At 42.2% G+C, this 18,748-nt stretch overlaps 1 protein-coding gene across 3 annotated transcripts in view; it reads left to right on the top strand.

The window, feature by feature from the left end:
- The window catches only part of JMJD1C (jumonji domain containing 1C), a 389,821-nt gene that overhangs the window by 114,258 nt on the left and 256,815 nt on the right, over positions 1-18,748 (top strand). For all 3 annotated transcript variants that reach the window (XM_040361986.1, XM_040361984.1, XM_040361985.1), the window contains exon 2: positions 7,917-8,081. In XM_040361986.1, coding sequence (XP_040217920.1) covers positions 7,917-8,081 — 165 coding nt within the window. The remainder of the gene's footprint in view (positions 1-7,916; positions 8,082-18,748) is intronic.

The following is an 18,748-nucleotide window of genomic DNA, read 5'->3' on the forward strand; positions in this document are numbered from 1 at the left end:
GTGACACATAGTAGTATTCCTCTTTATTCCACTTCCAGATAGTACATCAGAAATGATCTTTCTTACATTTTTACAAGATTAAAAAGTTCTCATGTGACTATGCATCTCTTGTTTCTGATAGTGGGGGGCAAGGTTATAGGACACTGTGAAGACACCAGCGTGCCGGTGTCTTGTCGAGCTAGTTCCCCTATCGATATGGTTCCCTGCTTGACAGACGAAGCCCATGGAAATCTCCGAACCTGATCAGCTGTACACGGCGCATGCGCGATATCCAGGCTCATTCCTTAACATCCCGTGGACTTGGAGGATGTTAAAAAAAGAGCCAGGAGGCCGAGTGAGCGCAGCGAGGACACGAGTACACCTAACAACTGTACTTTTGTTTTCTCCATCCGATCATCTCCCGCACTTATTACCTTTTTTGTATCGCTTGACCTCCTCTCCTAGATTGTAAGCTCCAATGAGCAGGGCCCTCTGATTCCTATTGTATTGTTATTGTGCTGTCTGCCATCATGTTATAATAATGACCTACTGTTGGCGCTATATAAATCCTGTATAATAATAAAATGCATATACTGTATGTGAACACACATACTAAAAAAGATACCGGTTTAGGGTAACGTACGCTGTAAGAATGGTTTTGTAATCCCTTTTCTCTTCTAGTAAATGCAGTATTAAAAATGTCTCTGCACTCTTATTGCCCTTTTGAAGTAGTGAGTAATACTCCCATCATCTTCTGGGACATGTTGTAACACACTAAGCAATGTAGTGGTGTTCGCAGCTTTCCCAGAAAAGGAACCAGTAAGCTTACAAACAAACCACAACACTCATTGGAGTGTTTGTGCATTGCTTGCTGACGTCAGCTGTTCTTTCTTTTCCCTTTTTTATTGCTTGAGCCAGCTAAGCTGCTTGAAAAAAGGAAATGTGATAGCTGGACAGCTATACAACAAAGTATGTCATGGAGTTTGTGTGAAAGGCGGTTATGACACTTGAGGAATTCATAGCTTCTTGTAGTCCGCTAGTAGTAAATGGGTTTATTCAGGGCTTATTTATACGCAAAGCATTGGCAATCTAGTACGGAGGTGAAAATCAACAGAGTGCTAATATAGGTAAATACAGTATAGTTATAATAGGTTCATTAATATTTCTGTGCTTTTTACCATTCATCAGCTTGACATTGTTTTATAATTGGGCCTCTGGAAATGACAGATTCTGTGTTGTAGGAATGGGGCTGGATTATTCTAACATTGCATTTGCAGGAGTTGAATGCATTGCTTGAAAGGGTCAGGGCATTTATATTTACCGTTTCAGGGTGCATACATACCATTAGAATTATAGGAGTCTTTGCGATGCATAGATTTCTCAAATTAAAGTGGAGGTTCACCCAAAAAATCATTTTTTAACATTAGATTGAGGCTAAGTATGCGAAGCAGAATCGGGTGTTTATTTTAAAATCAATGCTGTACTTACCGTTTTAGAGATAGATGTTCTCCGTGGCTTCCGGGTATGGGTTGCGAGAATGAGTGTTCCTACTTGATTGACAGCCTTCTGACAATCGCATACAGCGCATCACGAGTTCCCAAAAGTAGCTGAACATCGGTGCGCAGGCGGCGTATAGAGCCGCACCGACGTTCGGCTTCTTTCGGCAACTGGTGATGTGCTGTATGCGACCGTCGGCTGTCAATCAAGTTGGAACGCCCATTCCCGAAGATCATACCCGGAAGCCACGGAGAACATCTATCTCTAAAACGGTAAGTACTAAATTTATTTTAAAATAAACACCCGATTCTGCTTCGCATAATTAGCCTAAATCTAATGTTAAAAAAAATTTCGGATGAACTCCCGCTTTAATATCTTCTGTTCAATTTCCTTGTTCTGTGATAGGAGGGTTTACCCCTGGTAATGGCCTGCTGTAATATCTGCAGCAAAGAATACATCTGTTTTATGTGTGTCCTGTTTTGAGTTTCTATATCCTGGTTTGATCATCTGTGTGTGTGTGTTTCTTATTTGTGCTTTTGTTAGGCTTTTAGTTATATATAGACCTATAATCTAGTGGGTAAGATGGATACAGGAGAGCATGCTGTGGAACACGTCTTTTGTAGATCAAGTGTCACTTCCAAAATAAAACCCCTACTGTATCTTCAATGGCAGGCACAGTCCTGCTAGTTGATACACTGGCAGATGGCGCTAAAATTAGGCTTGCGTTAAATATGCCTTTCATGTAAAAGGTACAGACCTACTTCACTAAGGCTTCTTCTATGTAGCGTAGCATGGGTTCAAAGTTATTTTAGACACTAGATATTTTTGGGTTACATTGTTACTCTTCTACTGTGAGTAAACATGGATATACTGTATCTCACAAAAGTGAGTACACCCCTCCCATTTCTGTAAATATTTTATTATATCTTTTCATGTGACAACACTGAAGAAATGACACTTTGCTACAACCCGATCGCCGCTGGAGACCCTCGATCGGTCCCCGGAGCTAAAGAACGGGGAGAGCCGTGTGTAAACGCAGCTTCCCCGTTCTTCACTGTGGCAGCTGCATCGATCGTGTCATCCCTTTTATAGGGGGACACAATCGATGACGCCACACCTACAGCCACACCCCCCTACAGTTGTAAACACACTTCAGGGAACACATAACCCCATCAGCGCCCCCTTGTGGTTAACTCCCAAACTGCAACTGTCATTTTCACAATAAACAATGCATTTTAAATGCATTTTTTGCTGTGAAAATGACAATGGTCCCAAAAATGTGTCAAAATTGTCTGAAGTGTTCCGCCATAATGTCGCTTTTGAGATTTTTGGAGCTCTTATTTTTTCTGCCTGGAAACTCCTCTCGATGTTAGCCAATGTGTCAATGCAGGAGATTACAGACATATGCTTTTAGGGCTCATGCACACTGCAGCATCAAAAAAGCTGCTTTTACAGGCATTTGAGCTTTTATTTTAGCTTAAAGAAGCATGTTCTTTTTTTGAGCTCTCTTGTATGTTTTGATTGAGCTTCTTTTAGGATGAGCATTTTTTTCGGGTGCCCCAAACAATCAGGGGATTCATTAGAGAAAACCGAGAAAATGTCTTTACCCCAGTCTTCAGCAGTCCAGTCCCTGTACCTTTTGCAGAATATCAGTCTGTCCCTGATGTTTTTCCTGGAGAAAAGTGGTGGCTTTGCTGCCCTCCTTGACACCAGACCATCCTCCAAAAGTTTTCCCCTCACTACAGATACTCACACCTGCCTGCTGCCATTTCTGAGCGAGCTCTGCACTGGTGGTGCCCCGATCCCGCAGCTGAATCAACTGTTAAGGGAACGGTCCTGGCACTTGCTGGAATTTCTTGGGCGCCCTGAAGCCTTCTTCACAAATCCAGTGGTAATGTGTTTTTTTTTTTTTTTTTTAGAGTAAGTTAATTTTCATGGCAAAGAGGGACTTTGCAATTACCGTAATTGCAATTCATCTGATCAGTCTTTATAACGTTCTGGAGTATATGCAAATTGCCATCATAAAAACTTTGAGGCAGCAGATTTTGTGAAAAATTAAAATTTGTATCGTATCGTATTTAGCAAATTCACCTTTTGAGTTAAATTCTTTAAAGGAACACTAAAGGAATTTTTTATTTTTTTAAATAACAAACATGTTATACTTGCCTCCACTGTGCAGCTCGTTTTGCACAGAGTTGCCCCGAACCTGGTCTTCTGGGGTCCCTCGGCGGCTGTCTCGGCTCCCCCGCAAGGACTCCATACCTTAATGCGAGCGAGCATGGTATAGAGTGCTTGCGGGCACGCTCCCATGTTGCAGCCGGTGGGCATAGCCGCTCACTGTATCACTTGGCCGTGCTGCATCATTGGATGTGATTGACAATCAACCAATGAATGAGCCGGGAAGATGACCGAGAAGCCTGCTCGTATGGCGTGGGACTTTCGAGGGGTCGGGTAAGTAATGAGGGGGGCTGGGGGGGCCGGTGCTGTCGGATGTTTTTTCACCTTAATGCATTAAAGTGGGATTCCACCCGCAATTTTTTTTTTTTTTTTTTAAAGTCAGCAGCTACTAACAGTGTAGTTGCTGACTTTTAATAATACTTACCTGTCCTACTCGCTTGCGCTGATGCCCCCCCCCCCCCCCGATGCCGATCCCTTGATCGGTGCAAGTCTCGCACCGCCATTCACACTAAGGGAAACGGTCAGTGAAGCCTTACGGCTTCACTGCCAGTTTGCTACTGCGCATGCGCGAGTCTCGCGCTGACTTGTGAATGGGCGACTGCTCTCTGGGAACACGCACAGTTTCCAGAAAGCAGTGTGCCCCATTCACAAGAAGATGAAGAAAAAGATAGACCGCCGCTACGAAAAAGGCAGATTATGGACTTCGGCATAGCAACAGGTATTTTGGGTGAGTATAAACAAAATTCCTGGGTGAAAAAATTTACCTTTACAACCCCTTTAAGGAAAGATTGTGGGGGTTTTCCTGCAACCTAAAATATCCTATATTCTACCTACTAAGAAATATAGTCAAATTGTGTTCCAGACAATGGATCAGACTGCGCTGACTTTCTCCCTGTAGGAAAATTATGGCCGATGTTTTCCCAGGGAAGGTAGTTTTCCGTACCAAAGCTGCAGATATTTTTTAAGTTGGACATTATTAATTGGCCCTGTTGTCTCTGAATAAGGACTGGAAAAATGACTTCTAAAATGCTTTTAAGCTACTTTTGCATGTCTGATTTACTAAAGGAATAATATGACCTGTAGGAAGGAGTTGAGCCTCTGACAGTTCCTGACAGAATGTTGTGTGATGGAACACTACCCAAGCTGTGTTTGTTTCCCACACAGTGGTGGCACTGAGGTCATACCAGCTGACGGTGACAGGTGATTGTCAGGGGAATGCAGTCTCTGAGCTCCCAGTGAAAGTGGAGGGAGGAGGACGGCTTTGCCCGGGTGGCAGTGTTGTGTCTGTTTTCCCACATCTGTTTGCTGTACACCTTGTGGCATTTATTTATGTGGTCCTTGTACAATCTCGGTCAGCTACTTCTATTAAGACAGAATCACACTTTTTTATTCAAGTTTGAAAAATGTTCAGAATGTAATTGAACAAAATATTATATGCACATACCTTTCTTAGTGTTTTTGTATGTGTTTAGGGTTTTTTTTTTACTTTTTTTTTTTTTCCATCAAAAATACAAAGCTGCTGCAAGGTCAGTTGATGCAGGTTTATAAGGTAGGCTAGATAGAATACTATTTTAAAGTGGAGGTTCACCCTAAATATAAACATTGGCTTATCCAGATCTATGGGTAATATACATATGGCTATTCATTTTTTTTTGTGGATTTTAAATACCGTGAATCAGGAGTATTTGAGACTTTCGGGTATCCCTCCCGCGGGAGTGGGCGTATCTTTTCTCTTCCCCAGCTGGGAGGTGTCCGCAATGTCTCCTGGGAGCACAGTGTCATGCTTCCCAGGAGACCAATCACAACGCTGATCATCGAAATCTCACGGGATTTCACTCGTTGCGTGACTTATCAAGCCGGTCACGTGACGAGGGCATTCACCGCTTGCCGGAAGTGTGTGCTTGTGGGCTTCACAATGCCCACAAGCAAAATGGCAAAGTCCTGCATCGTTTTTTAAAACTTATTATTTACTAAGACATCAGACGGGGGATGAGTAAAAGCGTCAAACACGTGAGTACTAGCATGGTAACTGAAACAACATTCATTGTAATGTTAAAAAAAAAAGAGGGACCGCGGAACCTCCGCTTTAACTTCACATTCAGATTCCGACAGTGTTGGTACATCCCCATTCACTACTCAACATGCGCTCAAATACACTGTCCCTGAGGGTCTGGTTCTCCCAAGAACTTTAGTTACCTGGACTATCTCTGTTCATGATTCAAGCAAAAATCAATAAAACACTTGCCTCTATAGCTATTTGTTGTTTTTTATTTTTCATGTTATTGTATCCTCATTGGTTCTGTGACCAATCCAGGCTCTTCAACAGAGTGAGACAAAAAAAAAAACAAATGCTCCATTTCGAGTGAACACTATAAAAGTCAATAATTTTCCAGTGTAAAAGAGAAATGGTCAAAAAAATTTTTTTTTTTTTTTTTTTTTAAGTGCTGATCATGATTTTGCTTGGTGTATATGCCTGAGCTACTTACAGGATCTCACAACATTATGTGTTTTTATTTCTATTTGTGAAGAGACGAAACCCAATTATGTTAAAGTGTTATAATGGAAGCTCCTATATCTTTGTTCATAAAGATTTTTTTTTTTTTTTTCATGAATTGAAGCCATGCTGATGTGTTTCACAGCTGAGGTTTGCCAAGGCTTTCCCTTATATTTAGAGGAGCTATTTTCAGTCTGTGTGCCTAGAGGGACATTTGGCCTGCTTCAGACTCTTGCTAATGCGTTCAGTCTCCTTGCTAGACAAATGATACTGAAGGGAACCCATTGCTAATGCTCAACATCCCTTTTTGGCAATCTGTTGAGGTTGGTATAAATGTTGTGTGATTTCACAATTCAGACAACATTTCCTGCTTATTGTTTGTGCTAAACAAGAAAATATTCTTTGTGCAAGAGGACTAATTGACATAAACACAGTATGGCTTTGAAAGCAACATGATTGACCACAGTTGTTGCAGAATTTCCCATAATCTGAGATTTGCGGAAGGTCTGTTTATAGTATAATGAGATCTGAAGGGAAATCTTCTGTTTCTCTGTTCCCACCAGGCTAAAGCTTGGCCATACATTATACAATTTTCATGTTCAATTTCCTTTTAGATTTATCTTCAACTAATGTAGTGCAAGGACCAGCCTGATTGCATACAAACTGAAAGTGTTTAGGTTTGACCTCATATATTATATGGCTTTGGTACATCTAAAGGAAAATTGTACAAGAAAATTGTATAATGTATGGCCAGCCTAATGGTGGACCATTGTTTAACCACCTCAATACCGGGCTTTAAAACCCACCTCCATACCGGGCCTATTCTGGCACTTCTCTTCTACATGTACAAATCATCATTCTTTTGCTAGAAAATTACTCGGAACCCCCAAACATTATATATGTTTTTTTAGCAAACACCCTAGGGAATAAAATGGCGGTCATTGCATCTTTTTATCTTGCACAGTATTTGCGCAATCATTTTTCAAACGCCTTTTTTTTGTAAAAAAAATGGTTTCATGAATTAAAAAATAACAAAACGGTAAAGTTAGCACAATTTTTTTGTAAAATATGAAAGATGTTACGCCGAGTAAATAGATACCCAACATGTTATGCTTAAAAATTGCGCACTCATGGAATGGCGCCAAACTTCGTTACTTAAAAATCTCCATAGGCGACGCTTTACATTTTTTACAGGTTACCAGTTTAGAGTTACAAAAGAGGTCTAGTGCTAGAATTGTTGCACATGCTCTAACGCACGTGGCGACACCTCACATGTGTGGTTTGAATGACGTTTACATATGTGGGCCGGGACTTGCGTGTGTGTTCACTTCTGAGCGCGAGCTACCGGGGACAGGGGCATTTTAATTTTTTTTTTATTTTACTTATTTATTTTTTACACTTTTTTTAAATTTACATTTACATTTTACATTTGTACATTTTTTTTCGATCGCTTTTATTCCTATTACAAGGATTATGATATTATCTTTATATGTTTATGACTAAAAACATATTCTTGTATGCTAGATTGGGTTTATATGAGAACACGCTGAAATTGGGACCCTCCTCCTAAGCAAATGTTTGTGGAAATGACACCAGAGGCAGCTATTATTCTGAGCTCTTGTGCCTCATGGAGTTGATGTCAGAGGGTCTTACTCCACTAAACTTCTCCCATGTTGTGTGACTAGTGAAACTGTATCCTTATACCTGGGCTTGTGCATGTAAAATATTCCTTTTGTATATTTAACCTAGTCTCTCATTTCGTTTTTAGGTCTATGTGGAATTTGATGACCTAGAGTGGGATAAACGAGAATGGGTGAAAGTATATGAAGATTTTACCGCCTTTTTTGTGGAGTTCCAGCTGGTCTGGGCGAAGAGGAAAGACCCCAGCCAGGCTCAGGGATCAAAGGTCAAGCAAGTCCAGTGGCCTGCCTTGGTAAGATAAAAATCTTTTATGGTTATTTCTTGTATGCCTACTTTTAAGTAACGAAGATGCTTATGTAGATTTCTTTGTCATGTAGTACTTGCTAAGCCGAGAAAACACAACTAGTTAAGAAATTTGGTAGTTATTCAACACTACTCGCTGTTACAGTTGCTTGGGAACTGTAAGGATTTTTATCATTGCCTGCCAAATTTGGAAAGTGTGGCAGGGTTAGAACTTCTAGCAAGTTCTCCATCAAGGTGATTTTTCCTTACATCTGTATGCCAATTGTCCCTGTGACAGGAAGGAGGGGAAACCTCTCCAACACAAACACACCCTTATAAAAAGACTTTTAGGTAGATCAGGGAAGGCTTAAAGCCACTCTTGGGGTTTTACTTCTGTCCCGGTTCCCATAGTCCAGATTTTGGCTTACTTCTTGCTGCAACAACTGAGGCCATGGGGAAAGTAACTGTGGAAAAAATCTTAAAGATTTCAGTGAAGTGTGGATGAGGTTCTCGGTCTTTCCTGACCTTTCCAAGCTTAAATTGTTACTGGAGTTGTACTTTAATTTGATAACCATTTAATGGCTTCACGTGTTATATTGTTTTAGCATGAGTAAACAGGATTATAAGAATTGTTGATTTACGGGTCTTGTAGAAGAATCTCAGCGTGGGTGGGCCAGATGTTATGCATTGTATAAAAGACGTTTTGAAACCAGCAGACAGTATGAGATGGTGTTTAGTTAACATGGTCAGTGTTAGACTCTGATCACCTATATGGCTTCAACCATGTGGTCTGATTTTCCTGGGAAAAACACTGTGCCTCTTGTGAACATTTTATCAGTATGTATTTTATTCTTCTGACATTTATTTGTATGTTTGCATTACATGAGTTGGTGGCAATAGAAAGTCTTATTTAAATGCACCTGGAATCCAACAGGAAGCAGTGATTGGCTTTCTTTAGATCAGGCGGACATAGAGTTTTGCACATTAAAGGACTTTTATTGGGCAGTTTTTTGATTATTTGGATGTATCCTAAAAGTAGAACTTGCTTCTTTCTTTTAGTTTTTCTGTAGGAGAAGGGTAAGAACCTTTGTCAGGGTTGTTTTTTTTACTCTCTGGTGCCATAGGAAATATCCACCCTCCTCTTCTGTGTATGCCCCCAATAGCAAGCCACTTTCTGTGGGGGCACACCTGCGGGCTCACTCCTGTGCCAGGCTGTGTGTGTTGATAGACCTAGTGTGGCTTGGCACCATCTCCTCTTCCCTCCTTGATTAACAGCAGCTGGAGCTAATGGCTTCCCGCAGCTGCCTGTCGCCTGTGAGGAGAGGAACACAGACCAGCCCCGCTGCAGACAGGTACAGTGGTACATTGAGAGAGGACTCAGGTAAGTGTATATGGCAGTGAGACGGTGATGATACTACTGAGACTTTTTTTGGCCTATAGTGTTTTGTAGGTTTCCATGCTCTGAAGACTGGCTTGGGAGAAAGATCCCGTTCAGGAAAAGCATGGTTGCCTTTAAACTAAAAGCCATGGTGATGTCCATAAACTGAATATTTAGGGGCTTTCAGATAACGGTCTTGAACAGTGGTTTGCTTGAAGATAATTTTTCATTACATTCAAGATTTATTGAATTATTATAATACAGGATTTATACAGTGCCAACAGTTTATGCAGAATATAAGGGAAGACAGTACAAGAGCTTGCAATATAAAAGGGAGGGGGAGTGGTACAAAAGGTAATACCCTTGGGAATGGGCTGAAGGAGATGGGTGAAGTGCCGTTTTTAGGTGGCGGCAGGGTAGAGTTCTCTGCATTTTCAGGGATCTCTTAAAGACAGGTAAGGAGATAATTGGACCAATGGTGGGCAATTCTAGAGGATGGGAGAACTCTCAAAGTCCTGGAGTGAGCAGACGAGGGGTTGACAAGGAAGCTAGAGTGCAAGAGTTCTTGGGTGGGTTGGATGATTTGAGCGATATGCCAGGATGAGGTGGTTGATGTAGCTGGGGTTAGTGTTGTGGATGACTTTGTATGTTTAGTATTTAGAATTTTACAAATTGGGGCTATTGGAAGCCAGTGGAGGGAATGTCAGAGAGGGATGGCAACCACAGATTGATTAGTAAGGTAGAGTCTAACAGCAGCACTAATGATAGACTGGAGGGGGGGTTAGACTGTGTAGAAGTAGGCCAGTTAGAAGGTAGTTTTAGTTGTCAAGACGGGAGATAACCAGGGAGTAAAATAGGTAAATTCTGCATGGAACTATATTAAATGAGATTTAACAGTGCATGTCTATTAAGCAGGCCATAAATTATCAAAAATCGCTTGATTCAGTGTTGCCCGTAGAACACAATGATCACTATCGGCTGCTTTAGTTGCTGGCAGTGATCGCATGCAAAAACATCCGACAGGCTGCTTGTACTGAAGTCGTTTGTTCAACTTCAGTACATCTAGCTTGCCCATAGATGGATCCAATCTCAGCTGGTCGCTGCTGCACTGGCTGAGATTTGATCCATCTATGGCTGACATGCTAAAAACAATGCACTCCGTCTGTGGCTGATATCTTGGCTCAACAGCTGGTAAAGAAAACATGATATTCTAACTTTCTGGAAAAATAGATATCTGGTTATCTTACTATCCTTCAGAAGATGGGTACAGAGGATTCACATTCAGCCAGTTCAGATTTAGTCTTTTGTGTGACCCTTTCTGTTCGACAAAAGTCTATCATTAGATTGACTTCTATCGAACAGTCACTCAGGAAAACTTGTATCAGTCACCAGCTGCACCCAATGGGCTACAGTTGCTGATCCGAGTATTCTGACAGCGGAGCATCCCCATGGTCAGAATGCAGTGTAGCAGCAGGTGGGATTATTCCACCCACCTTGCTTGTGTGGATGGGGGGGGGGGGGTGTGTGGTGGTGGTGGTTACCATTACAGAAAAATCTGTAAGGTGAGCTTACACAGGACCCTCACCTCGCCCCCCCCCCGTCCCACTGGACTGCATGGCGGCTATCACCCGTTCTGAGCCCCGGTATATCCGCCTCACTGCTCCGGGGGTGATTTCTGCCATGCAGGTCAACGGGATGGGGGGGGGGGGCGAGATGGGGTTCCTGTGTAAGTTCACCTTACAGATTTTTCTGTAAAGGTGAACTTGCCCTTTAATCTGGCCATACACAGAGCAAACTTGACTGTTTTATGCTAAACCAGACAGACTCAGAGTTCTGGGTGGCTCTGCTGGCATCAATCCTGACATCCTTCGGATGAAATATCAAAGATGTTGGATGACAAATGTTCTCCGAACGGTGCCTGATTCCAGTCGGATGCAGGCAACGTATAGGTATTCTGACAGCTGGCGGCTCTGGCTGTCGGAATATAATAGCAGCAATAAGATTCCTCCATCTTTGCTGTTTAGCTTGAATAAAGGGATCTGGTAGATTTCTTTTTGTCCAGCCAGCAGTCTGAACAAAAATCTATGGATGTATGGCTAGAATTACTTGCCCAGAACAATTATACAGAAACTGAGTTTGAACTTTTTCCAACATTCATTAATAATATATAATTGTTCTGGGTCTCAGACTTGAATATATTGGAACCAGTTGATCAGCTTAACAGCCAAGCAAATAGCATTTTCAGTAAGAAATCAGCAGTGGCAGCCTTCATGCTTGTTTAATGGTTTACTTCACTAGACATAGTCATTGTAGTAGCCAATCTCCCCTGCCTCTAGCGGCTAACCTCAAATTCCTCAGGTTAATACTATAACAAATACAAGGGAGAGCAAGCTTGTAAAATTGTGAAAGTCACATAAAAAAGGTAAACATTAGATTACCAACTGAAAATACAATATTCTTTCCCTTTAACTAGAAGTAATATTTGAAACTTCAGTAAAGGCACACATCTGTTTTGTTGAAATCCTGTCTACATCGGGCTTGTCTTCAATAGTGACACATCACGACTTTCCCAGGCAACACACATTTCAGATTTCTGTCTGTTCAGCAGAGAAGTGGAATAGCTGGCATGTAGCTTGACAAAGACCCATGGAGGGGCATCGGTGTTCAGCTGCCTGTATCAAGTCACCCAGTGTATGAAAGGCATCTGTTCACAATATAAGCTTGTCATGGAACCGTGACTGTATGTAGAGAGAGCCTCTTGGATATCCGAGTCAGGCAAAGCATCTCCTACTTAAATTACAAACATAATATATACAGAACATGTCTTCATAGCAGCACATGTGTAAGAATGTTTCTTTTTAATGGTGACAGCTGTATGGTCATTGTCTATGCGTGATGAAGAGTCGAGGATCACAACCAGTACTGCCTCCATTAAATGTCATGTTTACTATATTTGTGTAGTTCATTCTGATCTGGAATATCTCCTATAGTAGTAAGGACAAACTCCAGTGACCATCCAAGGCCTGAAATAAATTATGTCCTTGAGCAAAGCATATCTATCAAAATAAGTGAGACACTGAATGAACAGACCACAGTCAATAAAATCATGATTGTAATGCTTGCTGCATTTTAGCACTGGAGTCCAGGGTTGCCCTTGAAAAAAACAACTGTTCATGGACAAAGCTGCACTTCCATGTAATTAAAGAGAACTTGCTCCTCAGTGATGAGCTTAAAGGGATAGTCAACGCTGTTGTTTTATTTTTAAACAATAAACATCTCATACTTCCCTGCTCCCTCCTGCCGAGTGCCCCCAGAGAAAGCAGCTTGCTATGGGGACACCCAAGCAAACTTGCTCCCGAGCCCCTACTTTGTCAGTCCATTTAGATACAGAGGCTCGGCCTCGCTCCTTCTCCTCATTGGCTCACTGACTTTGACAGCCATCTCAGCCAATGAGGAGGGAGAGCCGAGTCTCTTGTGCACGTGGCTGGATCAAGATAGGGCTCGGATAAGTATTAGGATGGGTGGGGGAGCTGCTGCACACAGAAGGTTTTTAATCGGAATGCATTAAGGTAAAAAACTGACTTTAGAACCACTTTAAAGCTGAACCCCAGGCAGATTAAACAAAGCACCAGTTTAGCATGCATGTGTTCAGTAAAAATGTGTTTTTTCATACGTGAATTTGAATTTAGCCTCTTGCAGTACCCTGTACATCAGACTCAAACTGAAAGAGAGAGAGGAGCAGTACAAGGTACCAATTTAGTGTGGTGCAGTTCTCATATGCAGACAAGAAACATGCTGATGAGTGAAGAAAGCGGTGGAATGATGAGCTTAAAGGAGAAGTATAGCCAAAGCTTTTTTGGCTATACTTCTTCTATGGATCATAGGAGTGCAGTTAATTCTGCAATTCTGCGACCCTTTTTCAGCCGACAGCGGGCTAAAGCCCGATGTCAGCTGAAGACACAGAGCCAGTCTAGGCTCTGGGAAGATCTCAACCACATGGTTGGTATCCACCCAGAAGCATGGATCGGCATAAAAGGTGAACTTATCCTATAATAAAGGAGAAGTAAGGCCAAAGCGATTTTGATAATACTTCTCCTGTAGGTCACAGGAGTGCATGCAGTTGGTTCTGAGCCTGCTGTTTGCTAATGGCACTTAGCCGGTCCAGGCTCAGGAAAGATCCCGACTTTACAGTCAAGATCCACCCAGATGGCTGGCATCTAGCTCAGCCTTTCAGTGATTTGCAAGAGCCTGAGCAAGGGTTTGGGTACAGTGCTGCATGACCGCGCAATTGTCATTTAAAGTGCTGAAAATTGGCCCGGGCAGGAAGGGTGTTAAAGTGCCCAGTAAGCAAGTGGTTACTGTCAAATCACAAGCTTGGAGAGGGACAAGATCTAGTTGTATTAAATGCAGTAGAGGAAGTCAAGTCCCCAGGATGACTGCTTCTTGGAAGAGTTGTGTAAATTTAAGGAATGAATAGACAAGTACAAATCCTTTGGCAGACAAAACGGCTCTCTTGCATGTATTTCATCTGTGTATAGCTGTTTTCCTGGAGTCCAGATTTAATTCCTGTGATGTAGGTGTACTGTATAGTGAAAGTAGGCCCTGTACTTAATGCCTGGTTAAAATATCAAGGGTTTGAGTGTATTTATGGAAGCGTCATATGCAAGGTTTTCTCTGGTTCCATACGCCTCCATATGTTTATGCTTACCCATGGCAATGTTTCTGTGTTCAGTTCATCCAGGCTGCCCTTCTCAAGTCTATCTCCTTTGTAGTAAAGGGGATGATGGAAGCCACATGCCCCAATCCCAGAGTGTAGTTTGAGGTATGGGCAACCTTTCAGCAGACTCCTGACTCATGTAGGAGCTTCCCTGTGGATAGGAAAGTCATTTTTGGAGGAAGTCACGATCTGCAAGGGCAACTCATGAAGGTCATGGGTAGTGCAGTATGGGCATATCACTGCAAAAATAAAACGTATGACCTTCCAGCTGCAGCACCTGAACTAATACCCTTTGTGTTTACAGGTTTACTGTGATGTTTTTAATTATATTAAAAAAAAAAAAAACACTCTAAAAAAAACCAAATCCCTGCACTTGCATAGCATAAAAGCACAGACCATAAAATAACACTTGCTCGAGAATATTTGCTGTGAAAATGCAATTGTCTTTGCGAAGGAGCTAACCGTAAAATACCATGCATTGCATCTCTGGGCAATCAACAGCTTAGATCAGTTGCTTGCTTTTAATCGTCATTAATCATTCTGTTACAACGCTCATGAGTCATGACTCATGACTAAGTGCCACAAAAAGGTGTGAAACGCGTCAGTTGTTCCTCCCATATACATGAAGTGACTGCATTTGGATTTTATATATTTTTTCATATCAATAAAGGTCCATCCAGGATCTTTTACCTCCCTCTTGGTCCCATCTGTTGGAGAAAGAGTTGGCTCTGTTAATGTGTATCACTTCTCTGTATTGTAAAATTCATACATTGAATGCATCATTCAATACGGTGTCCTCCCCTTGTCCGTTCCAAGAATGCCTTATTTGTAAACCATCCATTTGCTTACTTCTGCCAAGACTTCCTAGCCAGAGCCCCTCCGCCTTCCACAGCCATTAAAGCAATGCAGTTCAGTAACCCACCCAGCTAATAATTGTATAGTGAAAGAACCGTAGCCTAACAGTCAAGCAACCTGCCTAGCCGGATGTTGGATAGTGACAGAGCCTCAGCATGGCAGCCAAGCACTTGCCAAGCAAGTCATTGGATAGTAAAGGAACCTTGGCATAACACAGGGTTTGACAAATGTGCTTGGAATCTAGGCGCCAGCTAAAAAAGTTAGGAGCCAGATAACGCGCCCCGTCCCGCAGAGCTCGCACGCAGAAGCAAACGCAAACGTGAGTAGCGCCCGCATATGTAAACGGTATTCAAACCACATATGTGAGTTATTGCCGTGATTGGTAGAGCGAGAGCAATAAATCTAGCCATAGACCTCCTCTGTAACTCAAAACATGCAACCTGTAGAATTTTTTAAACGTCGCCTATGGAGATTTTTAAGGGTAAAAGTTTGTCTCCATTCCACGAGCGGACGCAATTTTGAAGCATGACATGTTGGGTATTGATTTACTCGGCGTAACATTATCTTTCACAATATAAAAAAAATGGGCTAACTTTACTGTTGCCTTATTTTTTTTATTTAAAAAAAAGTATTTTTTCCCCCCAAAAAATGCGCTTCTAAGACCGCTGCGAAAATATGGTGTGACAAAGTATTGCAACGACCGCCATTTTATTCTCTAGGGTGTTAGAATAAAAAAATGTATATAATGTTTGGGAGCTCTAATTGGAGGAAAGGAGATGGTAGTGAAAACACAGAGAAAAACACATTAGAATTGCTGTTTTACTTGTCATGCCAACGACCACCACAAGATGGCGCCAGATCACAGAAGAAATCTTAGGTCTGCAGAAGGCCTCAATTGCGGCGGGGGAGGTGGGGCGCACAGACACAGGATGGAGTATCCCGTGCCCTTCGTGCACCCCCACCTCCCCCGCCGTGTGATCGCGGCAGGCTCGCGGTAATTACCGGCCGCGACTTTGCGACTTTCTGCAGGCCTAAGCTTCCTGGGCGCCAGGTCGCCATTTCTTGTCGCAATTGCGACCGGGCGCCCAGATTTTGTTGAGCCCTGGCATAACGGCTAAGTACCTACCCAACCTGTCATTGGATAGTGAAATAACTGATGCATTTGCTGTCCCCTGCTATCGAATAAACTTTGTTTGACCGTATGGTGCAGAGTCCCAGAGCCTGATTGGCTAACCGTCTGATCTCTCTTTTGAAGTTGTCCTGTCTAGGTTGATTCTTTTAATGACTACATAAAGAACAACTATAGGCAGATATTAAAGGCCACATTCAATCAAGTAAAAGGTTGTTAAATAAAAGTAACTACCGAACATACAACGTGATAAAGGTAAATGAATGGTGACTTTTTTCATAGATAATGTTTCTATATATGCATTTCTCCCATTTTGTATAAGTATATGTATTGCGTGCCTGCTGCCACTTCATGCAGCCTATTAGGGGCTCAGCTGAGTGTGTCTCCCTTCTTCAGACTTTTGCATTGATTAAAGACCTATTCAGTATTCTCCGGCAAATGCGGCATATAAAAATTCCCTCAGATGGGAGGTGGGTTAATAGCTCTATTATAATATACTATCAACAAGCTATAAATTTCCATCCCCCATATGACTCCCGATAATGGAAAAATAAGATTCAGTGTGATTTGACAAGGAAGGTGAAGATGGAAAGGAAACCAGCGACAGGGACAAAATACTAATTGCAGTTTCTTATTGAGCCCAGTGGTACATTTGTTCATTAGGAGCATGCCAGTTGGCAGTTCAATTACTGAGCTCCCTAGTTGGAATACGGAGATATTGGCTGTGCTATGCACGCAGCAGGTGTGAGGCGTATAAGCATTCTTTATACCACACTTTCCCTATTGTCGAGTCTCTCCAGCAGGGTATCTTCTGAAACTCTTCCAAGAAATGGTGATTAAATATGTCTTCTAATCTAGTGCTATGACAAAATAAGGGGCCTTTTATTCATGCTGCTTTACTGCATTTGGTTAAGTTATAAAAGCGGTGGATTCTGGTTTAATAACATGCTCAGTCTGTGTCCTTTGTAGGCTGCTACAATCACCATGAGATACCCTTTTCAGGCAAAGCTTGGAGATGGCAAACAAGCATTAGACCCAAGGTCCTCGTGGGCCTTCAAACCATGCTCCTGGCAAATTTAGCTCAGCCATTCCCCTTTGGTGTTGCCATGGGGCATATCATGCTTGCCTTAGAATTGTCTCTGCTTCTTTTGTTCCTAGCTTTCTTCTACTACTATGCGCATGTTTTTCTTGTGCAGTTTTATTTAGAGAAGTTTGCTATAACTGCAGTGGTGAGATGGGCCTATAGAAAGCTGGAAGTGGCTGTCCACATGCAGTTGCAGCTCAGTTCCCCTGCTTCCAGGAGGCTTAGTCATGGTTAGAGAAACTCTATTTTCCTGATACGTTGCAGGGTTTCATCGTGTGTAGATAATACAGTTTTTTTGTAGCATATTAAACAGTATTTTAGAGAGAACATACCACATGTGTTTTTTCCCCCCCAACTAATGCCTAGTACACATGAACAGAAAACTGAACAAAAAAAATAACGCTTTCAAAGCGATTGTATGATAATCTGACCGTTAGTACACAGCTTGTGTACTATCACAACAGTTCATGCAAAATTATCCGAGGAGAAATTTTTTCTTGTACGATACCAGATCGTACAATTTTCGTTTTTTTTTTTAGAACCAGCTCTTGTAGTTTAACATTTCAGTTTTTTTGGTGAATGGGTAGGGGTATGATGTACCAGATACCAATTCACATGGGGGGGGCGGGATCTGGGGCCCCCTTTGTTAATGGGAGCTTCCAGATTCTGATGAGCTCCTCCGCCCGCAGACCCAGACAACCACCGGCCAGGATTGTTGGGAAGAGGCTCTTGCCCTCATCAACATTGGGGCAAGGTGCATTGTTGAGGACCTGGTATGGATCGGGGGTTGGTGCTTGCTTGTCCCCTCCTTTTCCTGACCTACTGGGTGGCATGCTCGCCTAAGGGTCTGGTATGGATTTTGGGACCCCACGCCTTTTTGTATTATTATTTTGGGCATGGGGGATACCCTCAGAATCCATACTAGACCCGAAGGGCATGGTATAGACCTGGGGGGAACCCCACGTCGTATTTTTTTTATTTTTTTCCCCGAAATTTTTCTTTTCTTTTTTACATTCAGCTTTTAGCGGGGAAGCCTACTGACAGCTGATGACTCATCGGTTGTTAAAGTAGCGACGGCCAGCTTCCTGGCCCCCTGCTTAGCAGCCAGCTATATACAGTGTTAAAATAAAAACCGCAAAACACATCAAAAATTGCATTACCAACACACTTGCATTTCTGGTGCCATTCCATTGAAGTCTATTACCCACAAATTCGCAGAAAAAAGGTCCCAGACTTTCCAAAAACGCATCGGCCGCAAAAAAAAAAAAAGATGTGAACACCATAGGAACCACGTAAAATGGACTGTAGTGCGTTTCTGTAAACTGCAAAATGCACTAAAAATGTATATATGTGAATCTAGGGTAAGGGAGCTTTCATTTCAGAGTCTCCACTATGTTTATTTAATCACATACATGATGGGGTTAGTCTGAAGAGACACCAATTAACCTATCCGTATTTTTTGCCTTGTGGAGGAAATTGAAGCAGTCAGGCACTCCATGCAAAGAGTAATTCTC

This window comes from Rana temporaria, chromosome 8 (genome assembly GCF_905171775.1).
Source record: "Rana temporaria chromosome 8, aRanTem1.1, whole genome shotgun sequence".
Taxonomy (NCBI): domain Eukaryota; kingdom Metazoa; phylum Chordata; class Amphibia; order Anura; family Ranidae; genus Rana; species Rana temporaria.